The following is a 26,525-nucleotide window of genomic DNA, read 5'->3' as shown; positions in this document are numbered from 1 at the left end:
GAAAGTGTTTGATATATTGGTTTACCATCTGAACAACCGCAAATCAATCGAACCATTTGTGGTATTCATTATTTTTTATTTGGAAATCCAATTGCAAATAAATTCAATTTTTCAAATCACCAAGCCCGCACAACGTTAAGGGCAAACGAACAATTCGATATTGCGTCGTACTTTCGCAACCAAATAGAAAAACAACGAAACATTTGCAAAAATTTTCAATATTTTTCAAAACATCTAAATTATTAAGACTCCTATCGGGAGCGGCGATTACTGATAACTGATAATTGCAGGCCAGCCAAAAATCGGGGGCGCCACAAATAAACTAAATCCTGCACAAAGAATATTTATATTTATATGTAGACGATAGGTAGACACTAAAACTGCACATTAAACTAGTCCTAAGTATAGCAGTATCGGTTGAAGGGGCATGGGAACGAGGCTTAGCTGTTGTTCCGCTTGCCGCGCTGCTCCTTGCGCCAGGCGTCGATGCGCTGCTTCAGCTCAATGTTGGGCACCAGCATGTCCTCGGTGAGGGGCTGTCGGTTGAACGGGTCGGTGCAGCTGTTGAGCAGGTGGCGGGTGATAATCGCCCGGTCCATCACCGTGCCGGAGGGAAGCACCACTGGGTCCGACATGAGAGTGTCCATCAGCGGATCCTTGAACTCATCGGGTGCGTCGGCGCATTCATCTTCAGTCTGTTGATTGGTAACTGTAAAGGAAACATTTGAGTTGTATTATTTTTTCTTTCGTTGTTTCTCATCGTTCTTACCGTAGATTTCGTGGGCTCTCTGTGTGAGCGCCTTGAATCGCTCTACTTCAACCGCCGATCGGAGGGACAGTCGCTTAATCCTCGATGCTGCCTCATTGCAGATTTGAACGTCGAAAGAGCGCTCGTCGGCAGCCAGGGCCTCAGCGAATCTATCACAGTCCAGGTGGAGATATATGTCGAAGATCTGGGCCAACAGACTGCGTGGCTCCCAGCCGTATTTGGCCGGGTTCTTGACCTTCAGGTCGTTGCACTTGGGCCCGGCTAGTTGCTTCAGATTGAAGTTTAGCATGGAGCTAAGCCGATCTACAAGCTCGGCGCGCATGAACGGCTCCTTAATGTCGCTCTAAAATTGATAACAGTATTACATTTATGTAGCATTGGCATTTTCTATCCCCACTCACTGTCAGATAGTGAAACAGATCGACTGTCTCGCGAGCCAAGGTCAAGTAGGAGCGGCACTGGCGCTCGTCCGTCGCCAGCTGAGTGAGTCGGCTCTGTTGCTGCTCCGCGCTCATCTTGGTGAGATTAGCCTTATCCGATAGCAGCTGCTGGGTCTGGTGGATGCGCTTCAGGTTCTCCAAGCACTCGTCCAGCAAAAAGGTGGTGTCGTTCATCAGCATATTGACAAACTTCACGAACTGATTTCCCACTCGCGATTCACAAATGACGGCCTGCCGATGGATGGGATTCTCCCACATGGATTTGAACAGATGGCTAATATGGTATCTGCACAGGGATAATATTTGATTAATTATATTTGTTTGTAAATCGGTCATTAAACAAATTGGGAGAGTGCTGTGCATTAATGGGTGTCAGTATGAGATATATGCATATAAGCATATTCGTATTGCGAAGATAAATCATTAAAAGCAATTAGCTCTCATTTACTGTATTAATATCTACACCCCAAATAATTTTTAGAATTTTCCAGAATAGGTCACCAATATGAGAATTCGTTGACGACATTATGACTCATTCTAAATTGTAAAGGTAGCTCGGTTGCTCGGTTGGGTTCATTGGCATGCTCGCTCACCTTATGGTAAACTTATCGTAAAACTCAGTGCTTTGGCCCGTTGTCTCTACGTCCACATAGAACCTCATCAGTGCGCTGACCAGGGCGTTTTGGGCCAACTCATGATTCCACATCTGTTTGGAGCACACAAACAAAGCTTTAGAAGTGTCATTAAGCGATTGCAACCGGAACCTACCGCCGTGTTAACCGAGTTGGCTGGCTTCAAGGAGAACACAAACATCACCTCAACCAGCTTGGCAGTCACGTATGGATTCTTGATGAGGTGCGAGGCACAGACGCAGGTCAGCAACCAGGTGATGATTGAGTGGTCGATGCCCTGACGGATGTCCACGTTGGCATGCTGCATAGTGAACAGGATGAACTCGGCGATGTCGTCGATGTACCACTCGGGCAGTGCGGAAAATGCATCCGTTGGTACCAGCTGCTGCACGGGCAGCTTGGAGATGAAGGGTCCCTCGATCGGGCGTCCCTCGAACTGGTACAGCATAAACTCGCAGACAGTAGAGTAGAATTCCGTGCAGCGCTGGAGCAGGGCCGGATCCAAAAGGGTGATCTCGCAGCAGGTTTTTGATCTGAAATTTGGCAGGGATTCGAAATAAGATCCAACGAAATGCCATACTTAGGTGGAAGTGACTCATAACGCAAAATGCGTGAGTACAATAACCTTAAATAAATAAAAGTATACAATGATTTTCAAAAAACCTACCGATTTAGCTTTCGCAGCTGCTTTTCCCAGCGTTCCTTAAACTGATTATTACGGTTGGCGTAGCGGGAGTTCACCCAATGGGGCTTGGTACGGTCCAGTTCGTCGATAAGTTTTTGAAGCTCTTTAATGGCGCGCACCTTCTGGCGGTAGCGCTGGATGGCAGGCAGGTAGCCCAGATGATGGGCCTGTAGGGTGAGGAACCAACACTGCGTCTGGAAGTTTGTGTTCTCCACGGGCTGGCTAAAATCGCGGGCCAAAAAGCTGCGGTACTCCTCCTCGCTGTACCTAATCTTGGTGTCCTGCTCGATATTAACGAGGGAGTTCTTGTAGTAGTGGAAGTTTGGCTCAATGCGGTCCAACTTGATCTTAACCGACAGCTGCTGCAGCACGCTCATCAGGTTAATCACAAAGCCGTCCCTGGCCAGTAGCTTCTCGTCGCTGGCGAACTGCACACGACGGTCGTTGTGGCGAAGAATATTGCCGATGTATTCTAGCGTCTTGGGACGACTGCTAGCATTTACGCACAGCGAATGGAACACTACGTGCATGTGAGTCCGCATAGAGTGCAGCTCCTAGAAGGTAACATGATTTCAATCAGTACTTCTACGAAATCAAACTAGTACATTAATTACTCACCCATCGCAAACGAGAGCTGGCAGCATCTTCGAGCTTGTTCTTAGTGGTAAATTCTGCAAACTTGACGTTCTCCTCTGCGAAAAGCGACACGGAGAGAAAGGGTCCCAGAAAGCTGCATTTTACTATTTCACGACCGGAGATCTTTGTGCAGAGGGGTGGCAGGAAGTTGGGCTGCCTGGACACGAGATCTGCGATGGGCCGCACATTGCCCACCTTGATGACCACCAGTTTGGCCAGCCACTCGATTTGCTGCACACTGATCTTGGAAGTGCAGATATTGCGCTGCATTCCGGCGAAGAGGCCACGAAGCACCTGACTGAAAATTGTGTCGAATGCGTCGCGATCCTGGTGTGTGTGAGCTATCAAGTCGATGAGGAAAGACTCGCTCACCTTGTCCGTGTACATCAGCTCCAACAGAGCAGACTGATCCATGTGGCCGTTGAGATTCTGGTAAATGCGATCGGTGAGCACCAGAACGGTCATTCGCATCACCTGTTCAAAGGCCAGCTGCAGAGCAGGCTGGGTTAGGGGCGTCTTTCGGGAGCACTCTGTCTGATAGTTCTGGTAGCACCGGATTAAATAAAGCAGTACGTGGTGCTTGGTGGTGGTCACGATGCTAAGCACAGATGGAGCTACGCAAGTACCGGCTGCCTCGGCACTAGTCGCTTCAACTGGTCCAGAAGCGCCAGCAGCAGCGGTTTCCTCGGTGGCTGTTGGTCCTCCGGTGGCTACCGCGTTGGCAAGGATTTCCTGTACTTCCGTATCATCTGATTTTATTTTCTTGGCCGAGGAGAACTCCTTATCGTCCGCTTTCACGGAAACGCCCTCTCCTTCGTTTAGCTCATCGTTGTAGATCTTTAATGCAGCCTCCATTAGCACATTGGACACAATGCACTCAAAGTCGAATCTGCGGTGGGGCTGCTGTTCCAGGAAGCTGGCACTCTGGGCACAAATGATGGACCCGCTACCGTACTCATTCCACGTTGCATTCAGCAGGCGGGAGAGAAGCTGTTCGTTCTGCTCCTCTGCACTTTTGTTTGGACTGCCTACTGTTTCGATGGACAACTCAGCATTTCCAGCGGATATCGTGCAACTCTGCAGCACACTCCTCTTGGTGGCCTCGGTGGTTGGCAGGCTGAGCGCTGGCGTCATATCCACATCTTGCACTGGTGTCGAGGCCACCGACTTCATCTCCACATCCATGTCCGGTTTTCCGCTCAGTACCGACCAGGTGGGCGCCGGGGTGGGCAGTGACACATCCTTGTCGCTGGGCGTGGCTTCGCGTACCAGTCGAGACTCGCCAGAGACATTGGTCGGCTTCCGTGGTTCCTTCTCCGGACTGGGAGTCAGGGGCGCCAGGACACTCTGGATGCCACTTCGGGCGGCCAAAGTCCGAAGACGACGGGCGCGCATCTAAAAGAATCCAAGAGGTAAGTTTAAAAATTTAGTTGTAACCAATTAAAATACATATATGCGTTGCAGCGTTTGTAACTCTAAATATACCTTTAGGTATTAACAAAATGGAATTTCCAAAAATCAGTGATAAATTTTCTTTTTTTTTTGTTTTTTAAAGCATTTTTGGAGGTAGAGTAATATTTTCATTCGCAATAGCAGTGTGATACAAACAGTATCATATGTATATATTCTTTTTTTGCTTCATTAAGATACTTGCCTCCTCGGCGGACAATTCGGTGACCACAACAGCTTCCGCCGGCTGTGGTGGCTGCTCTTCGGGATTGTGCTCCTCGGGCTGTTGCTGACTGGGCACCTCGCTCTGCGCCCTCTGGGGCTGCAGATCCTGCTCCTGTTCGTGGTCCTGGTCCTGGTCCTGCTCCTGATCATCATCCTCCTCCTCCTCCATGGGCTTTTGTGGCGGCTCTTCTTCCGGCATTTTTCGGATCTGCTGGGAAACAATGCGCAGTTGTGCGACCAAATCTGTTTTCGCCTCTCTCTGTTTTTGTTTGTTTGTGGCGTAGTTTTTCCGCCGCTTCTTCTCCTGCAAGAAAATAGGCGATGATGTGGGTTAATGAACCAAACAAAAGCACGCGCAGTCCACAAATAAATAAAATAACAAACAGTAAGAAAATTAAAACAAAGTCCAGCGGTCAACGTCAAGTTCACGAGAAGACAATGCCGCCATCGCGATGCATCGCCAAAACCAGATGGATTGGCCGTTTCTCTTTGTGCTCAACTACGCACTAGACGGATGGTGTGCAGCATATCTGGGGGGCAGGACAACTGACCTGCCGCACGCAGGCAGCATGCAAAATCAAAATCGGCCGCAGATCGACCGAGGTTGACAAAAAATGCACGGCTGCAACTATTTTTAGAAGGGGATTTCTCGAGAGCTGGGCGCACTGCACCCGAAACAAGTGCAGTAAACAATATCATAACATATGCGGAATCGGATGGCGAAACCTTATATAATGGTTAGGGATAGCCGATCAGATCGGCGCGGGATATGGCCACCATATGTAGGTGCTCATCTGCGCATTTGAGGAAGCGGATAAAGTACACAATATCGTGGGATATATAATCGGACATCGGGCCGATGTGAGGGTGAGAGAAATGCGGAAAATCGGGGGTTGCGGGGCCATATATGCGCACTTACCTGACTCTACGGACCGACTTTCACCTGCTGCGAAACGAATTGCTTGTGCTCCAGCCCGTAACTATTGCATTTTACGGAATTCTGTCTGGTTTAGCAATTCACCCGATCAATTCCACGTCTGGTGACCACGCAAAAAATTTCTCTTTTGTTCCGCGACTTTCGAGGGGATTGGTTATCGGCCCTCGGCTGGCTATATCTATTGGGATCGCCCGATTGCGATCCGGATATTGACACTACTGCTTCTCTGGCCAGGCGATGTGCTCAGCAAATCTCACAGCCTTCTTAACAGAGCAACCTCCAATCGAATTACTTTTAATTTTTGGTTTCGCGTCCGTCGTCGAACTGAGTTTCAGTTTGGTCTGCTGGCCGACGGTCACACTGGCCGCAGCGTGGTCACACTTAGAGACGGAATGCTCGGCGATAGTTGATTTAACCCTTAGCAGGGCTCTCACTTTTTTTTAAAAACCCTTCATTATCGAATTTAAAGTTCCGTTAAACAACGAAAAAGTTTAAGAACAAAAAACATTTTTAAGAACAAAAAAATTTGCTATCACTTTTTTTTAAAACCCTTCATTATCGAATTTAAAGTTCCGTTAAACAACGAAAAAGTTTATGAACAAAAAACATTTTTAAGAACAAAAAGATTTGCTATGGGGGTTTTTTTAATTTCGCTTTTGAAAATATCTAAATACTCCAATAACTTAACTTATGAAGGCAATAGAAAATTAGACAAACTAATATATATATTTATATCTTACGACATAGAATGAAAGAAACGATTTGTTTAGTTATTTTTGTTCAACAAAAGAAAATCATTTACTTCATTTTACAAAAATGTTACAATTACGTGGAACCTAGTTATGAACCTAATACCTAAGTAACCGCTACTAGAAATCCGTGTATCGCTGTCGCAGACTCTGCCGTTTGGCAACGTGATGCATCTGCAAAACAAAAGTATTACAATTACAAACTGTCATTATGTGGTCTTAATTAAGATAAGAACTAACCAAACGCTGCTGACGTCGTTCCCGATTCTTTTCGTAGGCCTTTAGCAGCGAGGGGCACGTACGCTTGATGAACTCCTCCGATTCCCAGAAGAGCCCGCCTTGGTTTTCGTAGCGCAAGAGGAATTCAACCTGCAAGGATATTTAGGTTATTAAACGAGGCTTACAATTAAGATGAATGCCCTGACCTATATTCACAGAGTAGAATTCAAAAAGTTTCAAAGAGGTTTCCTACATTCTATTCTACATTATACATTCAATTGGAATTCCTAGAAAATATTTGAACCCTGAACCAAACTAAAAGTTCGTTTCGCATGTGCATACCTTTCCCGCCTTGGTCTCCTTGCCCAGAATGCGTTCAATGCCGTTTTCGGGCTTGATGCGTCTGAAGAAGTCCTCGTCGTTGTACTCGGTGACCACCTCCTCGCCGACTTCGTTCAGCATGTCCTCGATGCTGAGCAGTCCATCCTGCAGCCGCTCCCCATTCTGTTCGACGCGCTGCACGAACGTCAACGGGTGCTGCTTGAGGTAATCCTCCGCCTCGGCGATTGTCTTGGCCAGATCGAACTCCTCCTCCGCCTCCTCCTGCTCCTCGTCATCATTGTCCTCGTACTCCTCCTCGGCTTCGCCGTCCAGCTCCATGCCATCACAGTTGGCGCCGCTGGGCGAGGAGGTACGTTTGGTCTGCATGGAGCGCCGCTTTCTTTTCATCCAGTTGCCGCCGTCGTTCTCCTTGACATCCGGATGGAAGCGTACCTTCTTCACGCGGACGGACGATGAGGCGGAGTCTGTTGTATCGGGGGTGGAATCGTTGGGTGTCTGCTGCGACTCCAGCATGCTGCTGCTGCTGGAGGCGGACTTGGGTGTGGGTGTAGATGTGGATGCTGATGCTGATACTGAGGCGCCGGTACTCTCGGCCAGAGTGGTTTCCTTGAGGTTCTGTGAGATTAGCTTGACTTTCGTCTCGAAGGCAGTGCATGGGGACGTGGGCGATTTGCTGGCCGGATGTTCTGGTGGGGATTGGCTGCTCTGCGGACTGTCGCCCTCGCCCCGCGTCCCCGTTACAGCTTCAGTCTTGTGATCCGCCTGCTTCCCGGCTTCCTCCATCGAACCCGATCCCTTGCCCATCGATTCCGCAGCGGAATCCCTGCTGCAGTTGTCTAGATCTCCGACTGTGGAGTCTCCGTCGCCCGTCGCCGTTGTCTCCACCATCACACACTTGATTTGCATAGATTTGTCCAGCGAGTCACTGCCAGCCGAGTCATCATTGGACTTGGTATCCATGTGGTTGGGTGGCTCCGGGTGATCTGCGTTGGCTCTCTCTCGTTTTGCGGGGCTGCTACAGTTCAATTTTGGCTAAATGCATCGCAATTCAATTGTAATCTTTCATCAAAACGGCTTTCTCAGTGTTACCGTACCGCAAACTATGAAAAATACCTTCAATCGCATATGGCAATGAAAATCACGTAGCTGACTTGGCAACGATTGTGAAACGGTGGAATCGGCATAACGGAGCTATTTTAAATATATTTATTAATTTTTATTTTTTTTCACCTTGAGGTCGTTAGCATAATATTTTTCTATAGTGTTAGAATTTATTTTGGATCGTAAATATCACCTTACGCAAAGACCTTTGCGTGTGTAATAAGAAAAATTATTCAGATTCTAAATATGTAGACCATTTACATATACCAAATTTAGATTCTTTAGTTCCCTTTCTCTATTCATTCTTTAAAAGAAACGAAAAGTATTAACTTTTCCACATTCCATCGTCCCATCCAGCGAACCAGAGTTACCATATTTTAAAAGTCCCGGTAAAGTCGGAATACCGTTACCTACACCGTTACAAATTCAATATCCGCTAAAAGAGTTATTGAAATTTTATTTGTGTGATTTATGTAAACTAAAGGTAAATAATAAAGTTATGGACGTGTCTTCAATTTCACACTGTCAATGAAATGATTTGCAACTTTATTTCCATTACAGTAAAGGAGTATTGGCGTTAAGATAAAGTTTAAAAAAGTACTAAACATACAGATAGGCGGTCAATTGTAAATGCAACTTGTGTTCTTTTTATTTGATTTCTTTATTAACAATTGTTTTTGTACATTTTCTCTTTTGTAATTCAATGCCGTAAATCTTATTGTGTTTTTGTGGGGTGTGTGTGTGTGTGTGTAAGTGTTGTGTGTCTGTGTGCGCAGTAAACAAAACTAAGTTATTTACACTAGCTTTAAGTTTAATTGTAGTTCAAAGTTAAGGACTATTTAATATATAATATATTGTGTGTATAGATATCCGTATCGATATAAGATGTATATATGCATATCAAAGGCGGTTGCAGTTATATCCAAGTAAGATTCTGTATACATATCGCGTTTTTGCGCTATATCTTCTGGTTTTGTTTTGTTTTGATTTGCTTTGTTTTTAAATGTTTCCTTGCATTAAGTTTAAACTATTTAAATATGGCCCCGCTATTCCACATGTGTTCTTTTTGTTTGCTTAGAGTTTAATGATAACATTTTGTTTGTAGTGTTACGCCTACACTGTGCTACAAAGACGCCTTTTGTTGGAAAATATTCGCATAAATGATGAGAACATAACTATTCCATAGTAGAAACTAAATTCTATCAACTAATTTTAACCGAGTACTGCACTTGTACAAAATAATATTGCAAATATTGCAAAAATTTCCCTATTTACTGTTGATTTTTGAATTGCATTTTAAATGTGTTTTTTTTTTAGTTTTTATTTTTGCAGCAGCTGTGTGTAAATATATATATTTTAGATTTATATAGTATGTATATAGTACCATATTCATTGCATGATATACGCGCTCACTTTCTTTTTTTTTTTTTGCATTTACAATTATCAATAATCACAGTTCCCATTCGAAAAATTAAACGAATTATTTGTAGCAAGACATAATTTTGAATTTATCTCTTTTTCTCCTGTACAAAGTTGATTTCCTTGAAACGCTTTTGGATCTTGCTCGGATTGGGTTGGTTTTTCCATTTCAGATTAAGCCGATGGTAAATATAGGTTCTATGTTATAATGTTTCTATAGTTATCTCTTTGATAAGTTACAATACGATTAGTTAAAATTACATTTTGCACCGTTCTAGCATGTAATTACATTAAGAATTCCGGGTTATCCCATTTGCAAAGTATTCGAATTATGGGTTCTCTTTTCTTTTCTTTTAGTTTATAAATTATGGATACGTAACTCTAACTTAGGTTCTAAAAAACGTAAAAGTGGAGGAACATGTTCCAACTAGGTGTGTATAAGTGGGTGTGTTTGTTAGTGACAATAGAAATCCTAAAACAGGTGCCTAAAACGAATCCCCAACTCCACTAACGCATACCCCAAAAAAAAGGAAAAAGCATAAGCAACAACAAAATATTAACAAAACCAAAACTCACTTAAATCGAAATACAAAATAAGCTTAGATCGACAACGTGATTAAATTAAATTAAAGAAAAGAATCCACCCCTGGATGTGGCCTACTTTCTGGAAATGACTTTGCCCGTCTGGGCATTGACCAGTATCATTTTGTCCGGTGTAGCGGGTCGCTCCTGGCCGGAGGTGGAAGTGGCGTCCTCCTGCTGGTTGGCACTTCCGCGGAGGATCCTTCTGCGCAGGCGATCGCTGATGTTCTCGCTCTTCTGCGACTCCGAATGGGTGCCCTCATCCTGGGAGAGCTTCACACTCAAACCGCCATCGTTCTTGTACAGAATCAGCTTGGTGCTGGGCTTCTTGGACGACGTCTCCTCCATCGCATCGCCAGCTGGCTGCTCATCTGGGCTGCTGCTGCTCGGCTGCTGCGGCTGCACATTGGCGTTCAGCACATTGTCCTGGTTGTTGTTGTGCTCGGTCTGCTCCACCTTTGAGATGCCGCCTTCCTCCGGTTCCCGCTCCACGCTGATCTCCAGCTGATCGTAGCAGGTGAAGAACTCCACGGACTTGAGCTTCTCAGTGGCATTGAAATGCAGCGACGTGTGCTCTTCCAATTCCGTCTCCTCATTGGCATTGTAATCACAGTGGTCACATTTGTGGTAGTTGGGAGGCGGAGGATTCACGCAGGCGTGCTTCTGGAGATGCTGCATAAGCTCCTCGTGCTGCTGCGTCTCAAATGGACAGTGGAGGCAGCGTTCCGGTGCCGGAACGGACTGGGGCATGTCCACGGAGCCAGCATCACTACTGCCATCTGCCGCCAAGTCACTGGTAGCCACAGAAGCGCTGGTCGAGGGAGTGGAAGTGCTACGTCGCTCCTCTTCCTCCTCGGGGGTTTCCGCCTCGTTTTTGGTCACCGATGCTTGCCGCGGAAGTGCGACCATCTGGCCACCGCCCGATTCCAGCTGCTTCTTGAGCAGAGAGTTCTGGTTGTCAAACCCGCCGGTGGAGGTACTAACTCCGACTTCGGCAGTCTGCTGCAGCAGCTGCAGGCTCAGCTCGTTGTCCACCACCCAAATGGTCTCGGGACCAGTGAGCTGCAGCAACTTGGGTGCCGGATACTCGACATCCTCCTTGCAGTTCCGGTACAGCTGCTGGCACTTCTCCTGGTAGTGGGACATGTGCACCGCCCGGTGCAGTTGCAGCAGGGTCTCCTCCGACGTGCGATACTCACAGTAGGCGCAGACATAGGTCTGATCCTGATCCTCGGGCTCCTGATCGCTGTGGGCCAGCAAATGCTGCTCCAGCTCCTGCTTGGCATTGCGCTCGTCATTGTGCTTCTGGGCAAAGCGAGCCGGACACCTGGGACAGTAGCTGATCAGCTTGTACTGGTACTCCGGCGGCAGTTGCTGCGGATTAAGCTCCGCATCCGAGGCAGCATCCATCTGGATCTGCGATAAATCAATGGAGAGCGGTGTGGAGGCGGGCAGTTGCTGCACCTGCTTGGCAGCAGCGGCCAACTGGAGGGCCACACTGAAGTCCAGACCCAGTCCTACTCCCCCCCCAACTGCTCCTCCGGCTGCACCTGCTCCCGCTGCAACCATCTGCTGCTGGTGGACCGTCCGCATGTGGCTGCTCAGATGCTGCTTCTTGGCACAGACAAATGTGCACAGGCGGCACTCGTACTGCGTGGGCTTGTGCAGCGACACATGGTAGTTCATCTGGGATTTGCTCTCCGAGATGTACGGACACACCGGGCACTTCTGCTGCTTGCTCTTGGTATTGTTGCCGCCGCCGCTGGATCCGATGGCGTGCTCCGCCGTCGTTGGCAGGCGGGTGATCTCGATCTGGTCATTCTGCTGCAACTGCAGCAACTCCTCGGCGCTGCTGCTGGCCACCACTGCCTTGCAGGCTGCTGCCCAATAGGCCGCCGCCGCCTGGATATCCTGCTGGGTATTGGCCGCATTCACCACCGCTGCGGCGCTGGCGGAGAGTGGGGTGTGGAAGATCTGCTCCAGCTGCTTGGTGGTCAGCAGCAGGGGCTGGGCACTAGTGCTGCTTTTGCCGTTGGCATTCGTGCTGCTGCCTGGCTTCAGGATGTTGCTGGTAATGGGATTCGACGGATTGTGGATGTGGGACTGGGATTCGTTGCTGGCACCTGCGCCCAAGGGTCGGTAGATGGGTGGTGCGTTCGCCGAGACACTGGCTCCTCGCTCAAGGGTCTCGATCCGAATATCCCCGGAATGCTTTAAGCGACAGTGCCGCTGTTTGGGAAAAAACAATTGAAATAAGTCAGCAATTAGTACAACTTTGTATGAGTAAATGCTATTCATTGAGTGTCCTTCTGTTTTCATGTATATGTATGAGTGTATATGTGTGTGTGAGTGTGTATGTATGTAGTGTGTATGTAGTGTGCCCTTATTCAGGGATAATAAACCATGAGTTTAGCCCAATCGAAAACCCTCGCACCGTAATGGGAATCCCTTTAAGGTTAGCTTAATATTTTTATGGTGTCATGGGTTTGTTTTTTTTTTGTTTATGATTTTGGATATATGGATTACATTTAGTTCGAGAGGTAAATAGAGAGCAAGCAAGACTTTCACCAATGATTTTCTTATAGTTAATAATCGTTTATCATATAGAGTACAACAAAAGCAAGACCAGACACCACACATTTAAACAGTCAGAATCGGGATAATTATAAAAGGGGAGCTTACAAAATAGACTTTGCATATTTACCAGCGCAGCGCAAGGACTACGGACACAGATGGAGTGGTGAGATGGGTGGCAGAAGGTGTCGGATCGGGGACTGCAAGATGTCTAAGTTGAGTGCTAAGCTAGTAAGGGGCTAACTCGGATTTCCTAAGAATCTCAGTGGCTTTTTTTATCTTTTGGAATTCCGGATTCAAGATTCCCAAAAAGTTGTAGTATGGCTGATTTACACTACATTTATTCCTTTCCCAAAAATCATTCGCAAGTTCTTCTATTAGGAAAATAGTTACAAAATTACCCACTCTATTTAATAATATTTTTAAAACTGATTTTTTAATTATTTATGAACATTAAAATGCTTCTAAAAAATTTTTAAAATATTGCGGACTCAAGCTCTCCGACAGATATCCGTGGATCTCTATACTATACCTATACTATACCTAGAAGTTAAGGATTTCTGACAGACTTCGGGTCAAAACGAAACTTTGGGGGATTGGCGGCTCGTTGCGGTTTTTCAATGGGACAAAACACAAATCCATTAAAGTGCACTGGGCCATACCTGGATGACATGTTTCCAATTCGAGACCTGGTGGCAGTGGCCGCAGCGATACGGCGACGGGTCGCGTCGATCGCCATCGGCCATGGTCAGGAGGCTGGGACTACCTGGACTATGGCTATGGAATCTCGTCTGCGGATGCGACATCTGCGCAACGGTTGGCGTCTGCTTCTGCGGCGCCATGGCAGCCAGGTAGGCGGAGGATGAGGCTGCCGGCGGCGGTGGCGGTGGCGACGATGTGGACGCAGAGCCGGCGGCCGATGAAGTGGAGGCCACTGATGACGATGATGACGACGACGACGACGACGACGACGATGACGAGGGAAAGGAATTGGAGCTGGGATTGGCTTTTGTGTTAGTGTTTGTGGTGTGGGCATGGGTTAGACCCGACGCCAGGTGGCAACCATCACCGGCCATGTGTGAAGGTGGAGCATGATTTTGGTCATTGTGGTGGGATGAGGATGAGCTGTGGTTACCCGCACCCAGTTGATGAGCCAGCGGTGTGGCAGTAGAAATAGGAGTAGGAGTGGTAGTTACTGGCAAAGGCGATGCATTGGGCTTGCTGACTGAGTTGGTGGAAGTTGGTGGTGGTGGTGGTGGTGGTGGTGGTGTTGTTGTGGTATTGTTGGTGGATGAGGCGACGTAGACGGCATCCAGCCGGAGTCCATTTCCCACAACCGAGTTACTGTTAGCGTTAGAAGGATGAATTCCATTTCTGGCACTGCGCGGTGAGGTGAGCAGATCCTGCAGCGATCTGGCGGTGGTGTCTTTGGTGGTTCTACTAGTGGTTGTGGTGGTGGTGTTCGGCGACGTCAGACTGTCGGCACTTGCCTCGTTTTGACTCGCTTTCTGCTCACCGTGCTCTAAAATGGAGGCGGCACTGGCTTTCGTCGTATTGGCTTGTGGCTTTCCGCCCGCCAACGCCAAAGCAAGTCCGCTCAGAGCGCTGGCGTTCGGAGTGGGCGAGTGCTGGGCCTCCTGGATTGCACGCTGCAGCAGTCCGGCCGAGATGGCCGGACTCGTTCCGGCGGACCCGGAATTGGGCGATGACTGTGACTGCGTCTGCGACAGGCACATGGCGGCGAAGACCTTGTTCATGTAGAACTGTGGACTACCGCCCACGGATACCTGCAGCGGCGATGTGCTGGAGTTGCCCGAGTTGGACTTGGGATAGCTGGCGTCCTGGTAGTGAATCTTCACGTGCGCCAGCACAGCGTCGCGATTCTGGTGCCTATTGTTGGAAGTACAACATTAGTACATTAAAATGGTGCTGTTCCCCTCTCCGAAACTCACCCGAAGTTACACTTGCGGCACCTGTAGACCGTCTTCTTCTCATTGCCCTCCTGGTGCACCTCAGTGATGAGGTCATCGCTGGGCTTGCCCTGCATTACGGCAGCCTGATTGGAGCGCTTCACCGGGGAAATGGTCACCGAGGGCGTGATCATCGTGGACTGGTGCTCCTTCTGCTGCTGCTGCTGGTGCTGCTGCTGCGCCATGGCGGCATTCATCATGGTGGCCAACAGGGGAATCCGTATGAGGTTGTCCGCCAAATGGGCATCGTCCAGTACGTTCGGTTTGTTGGGCAGCACTGGCTCCAATGTGATATCCTGGCCGGAAACCGAGCCCACCTTGGCATAGTCCTTGAGGAATGCCAGCGAGGCCACCTGGTTTGGCGTCATCTCGCCGGACTTCATCAGCTTGGGATCACCATCCTCCTCGGTTACCTTCATCAGGGTGATGTACTTGTTGTACTTGGTGTAGTTGCGGCGACCCGTCTCGTCGTTCATCAGGACCTTGGCCGTCTTGTGCGAGGGATCGCGGATGGTCTTCAATCGGATGTGCTTGGTGATGTCCCAGCGCCAGTTGGAGCGGTACGAGCAGAGGGAGCACTCAAAGGGCTTCTTGTTCAGATGGCCCACGATGTGCACGTGGAAGCGGGACGCCGTGGAGGCCCAGAAGCTGCAGTGCGGACACTTGTACACCTTCTTCAGCGAGGAGTTGGCTGCCTCTTCCTCCGGTGTCATCTTTTTTGTTACCTGCAGTGCGTGAAAGAGTCAAATTTCATTTTGACGTGGCATATGCTCGTGCTGGGTCAGGGGATTCAACTAAATGATACCCTAACGAAACCAAGGAACCAAATCAATTGGGATTCAACTAAATGATACACTGATAAACTAAGGAACCAAATCAATTGAAATATAACTAAACTTGTTATATTTGAATTTGAATAATTCTCCCAAAAGAAACAAGTTTTATAAAAATATACTCTTTGCTTTTAAAAAACTATGTGAAACTATCAATTGAAATCATATTTTATTTTCCAATAAACACACATAGAAACTTAACAGGCAGCCGAGGGATCTGTGCTAAGTGAACTCCGGACTTACCTCGCCGTATCCGGGTGCCGTTTCCACGCCATAGTAGCTGTTCTCCTCGTTGCTGGCCGCCTGACTTCCGGTCGGCGACTTGATCAGGCTGTGGTTGTGCTTCTCCTGCTGCAGGGATGCGGCTGCTGCGGCGACGATCTCCTTGGTGGCCTTGTTCCAGATGCACACACGCTGCTGCTGGACAGCCGCCTGCTGCTGGAGGCTCTGCGAGTCCGGGCGCCGATCGCCACTCTCGCCGGAATTCGAGTCGTACATCTCGTTGGCGCAACGGATCGCCTCGACGCACTGCTTCAGGTGGTGCATCAGATCCGTGGAGGACTTGCAACGGTGCCGGCAGTGCTGACAACGCGTCGAACCCGTCACACTGAGATTCAGGGCCGAATGGGAGTGGTGATCCTCGTCGTCCTCATCGATTTCCAGCCGATCATCGGCATCGTCCTCGTGCAGTCCTGCATCATCCTCGTCGATGATCACCGCGGAGGCGTGGCAGCTCTTGCCGTGAATGATCGACTCCGAAAGGCACTTGGCCACATGACCGCACTGGCACACCAGATTCTCGTGCTGCGCCCCCGTCTTCAGTTTGTCCATGAAGCTGGACCTCTTGGTCATCTGGCTGCGCGTTGAGTTCTGGGAGGCCACTGTCGTTGCTGGCGACAATTGTGGCACATGCGACTTGTCAAGCATCTCCGAGATCTGTTTCTCATTGAAGAACATGGAGCCAATCTCCGTGAGGGAACTGCGCGAGGCATTCGTCTCCTTTGAAAGGTTTAATACACTGAGAAGGATAATACAGTTTTAATTAATCTTTCCGCTAAAATGTTAAATTTGGATTGGTGGTCTAAGGATACTTACTCTTTGGGCCCCTTGCTGATCGGGATGAGATTGGGCATAGTTCGCTGTGCCCTGGGTGTGGGTGTGCCCACACTGGAGGTGTCCGAGGAGCATCCGCCTTTCTGCGAGAGATCTGTGGGTTCCTCCTCCTCGTCGTACTTGCTCCGCTTGCCGTAGTGATGGAGGTGCATCGGTTGCTCCTCCCCGCCGCTCATTGCCTCGTCGGCATCCTCGACGCCGTCCAGTTCGTCGTCGACATTGTTGTTGTTATATTGATCCTCCAGCTCGGCCGAATCGCTGAGGAAATCCTCGCACATCTCGCTCGCTCCCACCTTATTCTGGCGTCTCGGCCAAATGGAGCCGGCATTGCCCACCGGCGGCACATGGTGGTTCATCTCGTGCACCGTCAGCGATTGCTTAATGTCGGCGGTAAAGTCGCAGGCGGCGCATTTGAAGGCGCCCGCACCGCCGTGATTCTTCATGTGCCTGTCCAGATTCCATTTGTAGGGCGTGCGGAAGTCGCAGGTGACGCACTTGATCATCGGCATCGAGTGGTACTTGACGTGCTTGCTGAAGCGCGCCTTGATGTGGGTCACATAGCTGCACTTGTCGCAGCGGAAGAACTTGGTCTTGCCGTGCTCGGCCAGCTCGTGGGCTCGCAGTTGGGTTCGGTAGAGGGTGGTGAACTCGCAGGCGCTGCACTTGAGCAGCCGGTTCTGGGGCTCCTCCCCGTTGGAGGGTGGCGTTGCCGAGCCACTGGTGGGCGAGGGCGTGGGTGGCTCTGCGGGCGACTGGCGCTCGTAGTCGCGAAGGACCTGCATTTGTCGCTCATACGCACTGGTGGCCACCAGCTCCAGTTCTCGCTGCTGTTCGCGCTGCTGCTCCTCGCGTTGCCGCTGGTTAAAGGCCTGAATGTCCCGCTGCAGCTTCTCCTCCTGCAGGAGCAGCTCCCGCTTCACTTGCTCCAGCGTGGGCACATCCGGCACAGTGACTGTCAGCGATTGGCCACCCATTACACCCACGCTCTCCTCCAGCCGCCGCTTGCGTGCCTCCCTGCTCATGCCCCTCTTGCCCCTGGCCTGACCATGACCACTGGGAATGCCGTCCGTGCAGCCGTGCACCATCTTCATGTGCCGCACCAGCTTTTGGAAATGTCGCGAGGCGTACAGGCACAGCTTGCACTTGTTGATCACTATCTTCTCGCCGTGCACGTCGCGCAGGTGGGTCAAGTGGTAGCGCGGATTCTGTGTGAAGTACGCACAGTGGTTGCAGCTGTAGTTCCGCTTGATCTTGCACTGCGGCAGGCCCTCCTCCTTGGCATCCATGCCGATGCCGACCTGTTGTGGCTGCTGTTGCTGCTGCTGCTGCACGCTGTTCACAACTGCAACTGCAGCTGCCGCTTGCCGCTGCTGTTGCAGCAACTGCTGCAGCCGGAAGCGCTCCACATGTCGCTCCAGTAGGGATGAGCCCGCCTGTGTGGCTGGCGTTGTGCCGGTCGAGTTGCTTGTGATGAGTCCTCCCGTGTTCCCGCTGGTGGGCTGGTGGCCACCCTGCTCCGTGTACAGCTGATTGCCGCTGACCACGCTGCGCACGATGAGCGTGTCTCCTGAACGCTGCACCATTGAAGGCAGGTCCATTTTTCTCCCGGTCTGTATGGTCTGTATTTCTGTCCTGGCAACTCCCTCAAGACTGGCTAGTGGTGTGCTGCAAGAGGAGGAAATGTAATCCAGTTAAATGTGGTTGGAGATAATCTCATTTAAGCCACATGGCAGCATTATGGTGTAGATGAAAGTTTGCTCCCCTTATTCAATATGGTGAAACAGTGTTTGCTTGTAACTCTACATAGACTTTTTTAGTTGAGATGACACAGCTTAAATATCGATTTAATTTATGTATATATCATTTGGGTTTTATTAAAAGTTTTATTTAAAGTTTTATTTATTAAGAAACCATTTAAAATATTGTGCCTGTACCTTTCACTACTACTATCGCATTTGTGGCTATCAAATTGGGGAAAGGACAGAGGAAATGAAATCCCATATGCGATACAAAGGATGTCTTAAATGCAGATTTCAACACTTGCCCAACTCATTACACATACATTAACAGAAGCACACACGAATCGCCTGTTTCTGTGTGTGTCTGTCTCATAAATATTTCAGCATTTTCCCCTCGAAGCGCCGACATTCCCGACTCCAGCCAACCTTTATCAGCAAAAGTTGGTTCGCTTTTGCCAACTTGCTGGGCAGGATATTAAAATGAAATGTTTTCTGTCCGCCGAAAATGCGACAAAGTAGCGTAAAATCAACGGAAAGCCGGCGAAATTGGGCAACGGAAAATGGGAAATCATTCGAGAGTTTTGACAGGGAAAACGAACCCTAAGAGCCGCCTCAAATCTCGGAGGTAAACGTATTGTAGTTTGTGCGTAACACAAATCCATTTTGGGGCTAATTGAAGTTGGCCAAGTTGAAAAAGGGAAACGGAGGATGAGTTCGAGTAAGAGAGCTGGAAAATTTCAATGCTCCCACACAAACACACACATAAAGGGTCGGGATGCGGTGAAGGTCAACCTTTTTTTTTCTAGTGGAGCCCACGTTTGCATGAGTGCACAGCAGGGGAGAAAATTCGGGGGGGGGCTTTCCCCACTTGCGGCTAATCCTTGGGGTGTCGTTTTTATCAAATGCAGTAATTTTGCTTTTTAAGCGTTTTTTATTGCCCACCCGCAACACACATGGGTATATGTGTGTGTGTGTGTGTGCACAAGTCCTTTCCGCACAGAAACCGCAATTGTGTTTTGGCTTAGAGGAGGACCATCGAAAAAAGAGGAAACAATTTGATGGAGCATCTCTCTGGTGCCATCATTTAAGTAACATATTTAATTATAAAAAGAGATGGCGCGAAAAATACATTAAGATAAACATATACACATGTATGTGTGTATATCCTGCACACACACCCTCGTGTCGACTGTGTACTCTTGACATTCAACACGTTTATTGTCGCAGAGCAACAAGCTCATCATCCTCCCAGCATCCTTCATCCAACATCCTCATCAGCGTCAAGGCGGAACTCATTAACAACACGAGCGAAAGAGAGAGAGGCCTCCAAGTGGGTGTGCGTGTGTGTAAGTGCGTTCGTGTGGGTGGTTGGGTGGCTGCAGGGCTGGCAGGACAGCATGCTCGGTAGTCACTGTTAGCGATCTCTGGACGGAAGGACACACCCCATATTAATTTAACCTGGGGTCGGCCAGGTGAGCTGTAATTGATGCACTTGTACTTCGGAATATGTGCATTGGAACTTCACAATTCAGCTAAGCAAGCATGGTGTATGTCCTTCTTCCACGGTATAAGGATTCATTTCTAAATATGATATTTTAAAGTTTGGGATATATGTAATACCCTCTATGCTTAATGCATTTTTAAGCTTGTTATTAACAAGTATACAATAATTTAAAGTCTAACCCCACTTTAAAGCACGGTTTCTGGTAGCCCTGGTTCTGGACAGGATCGCCTCATCCTTATGCATTTGTTGACACCGCGCTTATTACGGAAGGCACTGGAGAAAGTACGTCGACGACGAGCTGCTTCCTGCTTATTTGCCTTTGTTTACGTTTTGTTTTTCTTATTTTTGATGTTTTCTTTTTTCCGCTCAGTTTTCAGTTGTTGGCCTATTGTTATTGTTGTTCTTGGCTGTGTAAATACGCTTATACACACACAGACACACACACCGGGGGAACACAGACACACAGACACACAACCTGCTTATGCGGCAACACGTTTTGCTTTGAAATTTTAATTTCTCACGCGACGCCAAAAAGTATGCTACAAAGGATGAGGCAAGGATGTGTTGGGTGAAAGGCGCTGGCGTACGCACTTGCTGTTCCCAAGCTGTTGCCATTGTTTGCCCCCCTTGTTGTTGTTGTTGTTTTTCCTGCTGCTGTTGCAGCCTACGCGGACTTAATTAATCTTGCTGTGGGCTTAGCCCGTTGTCCTGGCAGTGCTCGGTTATCCCGCTTATCCTCCACCCGTTCCCGCAACCCATGTCCCCCCTCACCAACCGGTTTGACGCTCTAAGACTTCTTTTCTGCCATTTCGGTCTGTTTGTGCTCTGTTTTTGGTGATAATGAGGCGACAGTGCTACGCCTTTTTTTCAGCGGCTGCATTAAACACTGTTGAGCGTCGGCGTTTGATTGATGGTTTTTTTTAGCTTTTTAGCTTTTTGTCACTTTAATTAACAAGCGCGCAGACTTGGTGCTTCTGTAACTTTTAAAAATTTACAATAACGCAAAGAGGTTTTATTTTCACTCTTAATATGCTCCAAAAATGTGTTTTTGGGATATTTCAACTAAAAAGGTTCTTATTTTAGATAAAAGCTTAGATAAAACCTTTGTATTCCATCTTTAATGAAATTACTACTTTAAACCAAGTTCCATTTCCCTAATTACTTCATTGCACAGCTGGGTGAAATGTGAAAGTTGCATAATTTGTTCATTACAGCGACTTAAATGTCCTGAATGTTCGGTTCGAATTTTCGCAGCTTAATTGGCACTGCAATCGTTAAGTTTCTGTGGACCAAGTGGCGTTCGGGTAGCCAATTTCCTTGTTTGGTCATTTGCTTGCGGAGCAGCTGGAGGAGGAGGACGAGGAGGGGCGGCGAGGAACCGGAAAGGGAAGTGGAGCGACTGGAAATGGGAGAACGGAAGCTGTGTTGTTGCTACAAATTAACAGCAAACTGCAGTCAAGTAAATAAGAAATGTGCCAGAGGGAAAAGGTCTCCACGGACGGTCGACAAAATGTTTATTCATCATCAATTTGTTTATTCGATGGCAACTAACGCTTTCGATGCTCTTCATGCTGGCCATTTCGTTTTAATTTCATGATCCTTTCGAGAGGAAGTTATCGCCTTGTTTACTGCTGTGCGAATTGCCATTGAAAACGTATGAACAGCCATCGTAAAAGTGCGATGTAGCTGAGCGTAATAGCAATGTTTATAATTAAGAGTGTTTGGAAAATGTTCTTTTTTAACACAATTTTCTACTTTAAAATTGTTATTCAAATTGACTACGCTTAAGTTTAAAAACAAGTTATCCAGATTTTTACCCATCGCCTTCGCGCTAAATAAAGTTGATGAGGGGCGGAAAAGTTTTTGCCATTCTTGGCCTGGGTGTTATTACTTAAAGATTCTGTTGCTAAAACTAAATCGTCGAGGCAGTCAAAACTTTTACAAAACATTCAGCCACTCCACTTCCTCGGCATCCTTAGGAAACGCATTTATATTGCCTTCACATAAATCTCAACAGACGTCAAAGTTTATTTCGCATTTTTGAAATTAAATAAAGATTTGTCACGTAGAAATCCATTTGCTGAAAGTCACCCACACATATTGAGTTGTCCCAAGCACACGCACACTGATGAGACGGCATAAAGTAAGACTGTATATCCTTATTTCCTGCTCTCTTTTCTTTATTCTGCTAGACAAATACCAAGGTCGAAACTTTGCCTGCTAAGATATTCGAGCACTTTGGCATTTCCATTTTTTGTCGCGAAAAAAAGTTGACCGGAAGTGGGCAGAGTTTCCGTTTCCGTTTCCGTTTTAGATTAAAGTTGAGTGGCCTGAATGTGCTGTAAAATCTAAATTAAGAATTTATCAAAGTGCTACGAAAAGTCGGCATTTTTCGTTGGCTTTTTTCCTCATTTCGGTTTTACTAGGGGCGTTGGTACGAGCATATGTTGGCATATGTTGACAGTCACCTGCTGCGCCCTCTGGCTACGAGTGTGTGAATATATTTCCGTGGTCGCTCGATTTGATGAGACCCACCCACAAGTCGCCCTGTCCCTTCATACATAAACATGACGCGAAGTTGTCAGTTTCACCTCTTGACACTCATACGCCATGTTGTCCATCCGCAACTCGTACTCTTTTTTCCAGCTATATAGGCTCCTCCCACAACTAGGAAATATTTGGTCGGAAAAAGTAGCAGCCGTAATCAAAATAAATACAAACATATGCTTCAAGAGCATCAATTTAAAATGGTAAAAAAAAACTGCCTAAGAAGTGCATATGAAAATCGGCGTTTAGAAAACCCACATTGTGGTAAAAATCTGAGAGATATCTATGAAACCGCGCACATGCAAATTAATAGGCAGCACAAAAATGGCAGGACAACGTTACTAATGCGCCCCGTTTGCATTGTCTGCTCGCACACAGCTACACACACACACACACACTTACTTGGTTCGCCTGTCGTCGGATTTAACAGAAGGATTTCCTTTTTTTAACAAAACAGTAACAACAAAAAAACGTCTCTCTTTTTAGCGCTCTTTTCTTTTTCTCTCTCTCTCTCTCTATTTGCCAATGTCTTTTTCGCGATTATTTCGCAGCAGTCACACAACGCGTCGGTCTAGTGGTCCAACAACAACTGAAGAAGTGACCGCCGTGGTTGGATTTTCACAGCGAAAATCCTGTGAAAAGGATGCTGCTGTTGGTGCTGCCTCAACTGCTGCTGCTGTTGGTAAGTTGGCCTCTCTTGTTCTGCAGATACAAGACTGTTAAAGGCTGCCTAACAGTTGGACTTTTTGGGAAGAGACGCCTTAAGAGAACGGGAATGTGTCTTCTCTCTTTGCACATGTAAGGCAATATCAAACATAGCAGGATGTTAAGTAAGAAGGATGTTAGTTAAAAAAATCTTTTGGCTTTTAGCAGGATGGCTAAACTTTTAAAAGATATTTTACTTTGTGCTTTTAAATTTATTTTAGTTAGTTAGAATGAAGAGATATAATAAAATATTAATAATATCCCAAAAATAGCTAAATCTGAATTTCCTTTCTATGCCTAAACATCATAGTTAATGCATAACTTATTTAACTGTTCAACAGTTCCGCAAGCAAAGCCAATCGGTGTGAACCACAAAGCCTGTTAAAAGGCAAGACAACATCTCCATTTACACCATTTTAATTTGTGGCAATCCGAATGACATTTTACCGCACTTAATTTGTTAACCAGGCAGAAGAACGAGATCCACTTGAAAAGAAAAGCTGACGGACAAAAAGGAAAGCCATCGGGGAAAATAATGTGGAAATCAAGCGCACTTCAGACGGGCGGCAGTTGTCGAGAGGCTAAGCCGAAACCGTAAAATGAGACGAGCTGCGATGCGGGTTCCAGTTGAGCTTGGGTTCGGTTTTTGGGATGGCTTCGTTTTGGTCCTTGGACTGAGGGCTGCGGCACTGTTCCGTGTCCTTTTTCAAGGCAATCAACACAAATGCTACTTAAAAATTTATTTGTGACACGCACGAGACGCAGACACAAAGGGAGCGGGTGATGGGCGGGCGGAAAGAGAATCCAAGTGAAGGCGTTGCAAAGCACAAACACTTAACACGCACACTGTGGCAGCCAGACACACAACACAGTCACACGCACCCGCAGATACACACACACAGAGACGCATGAGGCGCCGACAAAAAAGGACAATCAACATTTTAACACTTTTAAGGCAAAAGGATAAAACATGGAGGCGGGGTGCTTCAGTTGAGAAATGTGTTGCGGTCATGCATTTTTATTCGCTCTGCACTGCAAAATATTTAAGATTAGAAGGAGGGGCTTTGGGTACTACTAAGTAGAATCAAAATTTGTTACAACCCCACAATATATAAATAATATAAAAGAAGAAAAGTTTTAGGGTTCGCAACCAAGTCTTCTTCTATGCCAAATATTTGTACTATTTTTCCATGTGCACACACACAAAAAAGGGAAGGAGAGAGGTCAGAGCAGCGGGTTAGAAGGACATGCAAGCCCGGAAGGACAGGAAGCATCCATGGCCAGCATCAGACACGGACACTTGACATTTAAGCCTGCCATTGAGATGGGTCCTGTATGGTTTTCCTAACCATGATGCACTCACCATAGGCTTGTGATAAATGTGGGACACTTTTGTGCCTTCAGTTAATTCCTCAGATTTTTACTGCATTTATGAACAGGACATGCTGAACAAGCTCACGTTTCTACGGCAAATATTGACCAGAAGGGCGAAGTAGTTAAACTGCAGCTGCAGTACTGACGCAAATCTTTTAAGCAACTTCTCTGTAAACTTTTCTAATCAAACACTCGGCCACGGAAGCGTTGAAGAGTGTTCCCGGATATGTGGGCAGATGGGTGTGTTAAAGTCCGTGTCTAGCCGAAAACTCGACTTGTTTGCTTGCCTGTTGCCCCAATGGAGCTGCACTTGTATCATGCTGCTCGACTCCTTCCCCAGCCAAATGAAGCAGCTCAATTTCGCCCACAGAGTGAAGAGAAAGTTCCTGGAGTGCAGCATGTGGAGCTTGAAGTTTTTCCATCTGCAATCCTATGGGCACACAGAGACCGCCATCCATGGCGATGTGGTTGCAAAAAGTGTTGCTTGGTCAGTGAATGAGGCGGTGTGGGCGGGGGATTTTGCCAAGGAGATGTAATGAAGCCGCACAAATGCACACAACATTGTTCGGGGGTTTTTCGCAGTAATCAAAAAGAGGAAAAATGAAAAGTAATTTGTTGCAGTTTGTTTGCTTGACCCGAGACTGGCATGGGAAAATTAAAGTCGTACTGTGGAAAAGTTGCGTTATTCCAATTGGTTAAGATTTCAACAAGTGCCAAGTTAAGTTCGTAAATTATGGCACTTTATAAAATTTTTATTATGAAACAGTTCAACGAAACTTAATACAGTTATTTGAAGAAAAACGATATTGATGTATTTTATCATAACCCACAAAAGGCAAACTTTTTTAGGGATAAGCGATAGAAAGGGCTGAAATGAAATATCAGTCGTAAACAAAGAAAATGGTAAGCAAATAAATTCTTTATGTTAAGGCCAAATCATCACCATCAATATGTCAAAAGCTTTTTTAGTCGATGCCTGTTGTCAAAAATCGAATTGGCAGTATTTCATTTATATTTCATTGCCTATTTTTTAGGGATTTAAATTTGCTATTGCCATGCTGCAGGCGGCTTCATGGCTTCACACGCAAATACGATTGGTTCTCAAAGGAGTGAAACAAGCATACACGTGTATTTTATTTTTTGCTACCTTTTTCTGTGGCATGTGTGGCAAGGAGGCAGGATGCACACGCTCGCCTCGAAGTTGCAGCAAGTTGCAGTCAAAGCCGCAGCCGCAACCGAGAGCGGTACTTCATCAAACGAGCAACTTGCCGCAAGGTAACACACTCACACACACACACACCCACACACTCAAATGCAAAACAGTTGAAGGAAAAACAATAAATTCATATCACAAGCAAGAACTTCATTTAAAGAATATGCTGTTATTAATATTCTGAAGTCACAGACTTTTAGCGCTCTAGAAGTCCTAACATATTTGTGCATTTACCATAAATTCATTTGCTAACTGTCATCTTTAGTGCTATCACCTTGTCCGTTGCTGTGCGTGTATATACACCATGTAGTTAAGAACTCTTTGCTTTGGCTGCAGCCACAAACTGGGAGCTCGCCACTTGTAGACACGTGCACAGTTATAAAAGCATATAAAATTTCCTATTTAACTTCCGGCATGTTTCAGCACACACATACAAAGCAATAGGGATATATAGAGTCGGGTCTGACATGGTAAGTCTAAAGAAAACATATCCGTGACAAAGTAAACCACCTCCAGGTGCAACCAACAATAATAATACTTTTAGTAGTTGATTTTTTTCCTTCACTTTTCGCTTTATCTGCCATGGTTTTGCTCCGCATTTTTCTTTTTTTTTTCGCAGTTTTTCCTCACGGACTTGCAACTGAGTTTTGGCTTTGATGGCACAGAAGATGGCAGAGGCACTAAGCGAACGACAAGAAATTGAATTGGGCTGCAGGTGGCATGTGGCAGGTGGCGGGTAACACCTTCTCCCCACCCACCTCCTTTGCC

General features: G+C 47.0%; 3 protein-coding genes across 9 annotated transcripts in view; all 3 read right to left on the bottom strand.

Annotated features, from left to right (window-relative positions):
* Positions 1-202: 202 nt before the first annotated feature.
* Positions 203-6,121, bottom strand: LOC6527435 (ubiquitin conjugation factor E4 B). Its single transcript, XM_002088491.4, has 9 exons — positions 5,756-6,121; positions 4,817-5,140; positions 3,145-4,557; positions 2,509-3,080; positions 1,978-2,374; positions 1,803-1,915; positions 1,171-1,495; positions 770-1,112; positions 203-709 (listed from the first exon to the last, which is right to left on the bottom strand). Exons 2-9 carry the CDS (start codon positions 5,033-5,035, stop codon positions 441-443), a joined length of 3,651 nt encoding a protein of 1,216 aa, XP_002088527.1. The 5' UTR covers positions 5,036-5,140; positions 5,756-6,121; the 3' UTR covers positions 203-440.
* A 260-nt stretch (positions 6,122-6,381) lies between these two features.
* LOC6527436 (GON-4-like protein) lies at positions 6,382-8,191 on the bottom strand. Its single transcript, XM_002088492.4, has 3 exons — positions 7,084-8,191; positions 6,763-6,891; positions 6,382-6,696 (listed from the first exon to the last, which is right to left on the bottom strand). Exons 1-3 carry the CDS (start codon positions 8,041-8,043, stop codon positions 6,643-6,645), a joined length of 1,143 nt encoding a protein of 380 aa, XP_002088528.1. The 5' UTR covers positions 8,044-8,191; the 3' UTR covers positions 6,382-6,642.
* Positions 8,192-8,797: 606 nt separating this feature from the next.
* Positions 8,798-26,525, bottom strand: part of LOC6527437 — a 38,240-nt gene continuing 20,512 nt past the window's right edge. The window contains exons 1-6 of one of the 7 annotated variants that reach the window (XM_015197627.3): positions 22,868-23,044; positions 16,658-18,340; positions 15,806-16,580; positions 14,712-15,454; positions 13,422-14,649; positions 8,798-12,414 (exon numbers count right to left, since the gene is read on the bottom strand). In XM_015197627.3, the coding sequence (XP_015053113.2) occupies positions 10,261-12,414; positions 13,422-14,649; positions 14,712-15,454; positions 15,806-16,580; positions 16,658-18,273 (6,516 nt within the window). In that variant the 5' untranslated portion in view covers positions 18,274-18,340; positions 22,868-23,044 and the 3' untranslated portion in view covers positions 8,798-10,260. Of the gene's footprint in view, positions 12,415-13,421; positions 14,650-14,711; positions 15,455-15,805; positions 16,581-16,657; positions 18,341-22,867; positions 23,045-26,525 lie in introns of those variants that run through there. The other 6 variants (XM_002088493.4, XM_015197628.3, XM_039371512.2 and 3 more) reach the window with 6 other exon arrangements.

The sequence above is a fragment of the Drosophila yakuba genome, chromosome 2L (assembly GCF_016746365.2).
Source record: "Drosophila yakuba strain Tai18E2 chromosome 2L, Prin_Dyak_Tai18E2_2.1, whole genome shotgun sequence".
NCBI classification, from domain to species: Eukaryota; Metazoa; Arthropoda; class Insecta; order Diptera; family Drosophilidae; genus Drosophila; species Drosophila yakuba.
The sequence above is the reverse complement of the archived record's forward strand: the minus strand, read 5'-3'. Positions and strand labels throughout refer to the sequence as shown.

Excerpts from the sequence above, each read along its gene's own strand:
- LOC6527435 (XM_002088491.4), bottom strand. The coding sequence starts at position 5,035 with ATGCCGGAAGAAGAGCCGCCACAAAAGCCCATGGAGGAGGAGGAGGAT. Across the intron at positions 3,081-3,144 it reads CCAGCTCTCGTTTGCGATGG|GAGCTGCACTCTATGCGGAC; the intron begins GTGAGTAATTAA and ends GTTACCTTCTAG. Across the intron at positions 710-769 it reads GAGAGCCCACGAAATCTACG|TTACCAATCAACAGACTGAA; the intron begins GTAAGAACGATG and ends TTTCCTTTACAG.
- LOC6527436 (XM_002088492.4), bottom strand. The coding sequence starts at position 8,043 with ATGGATACCAAGTCCAATGATGACTCGGCTGGCAGTGACTCGCTGGAC. Across the intron at positions 6,892-7,083 it reads AGGAGACCAAGGCGGGAAAG|GTTGAATTCCTCTTGCGCTA; the intron begins GTATGCACATGC and ends ATATCCTTGCAG. Across the intron at positions 6,697-6,762 it reads AACGACGTCAGCAGCGTTTG|ATGCATCACGTTGCCAAACG; the intron begins GTTAGTTCTTAT and ends TTTGTTTTGCAG.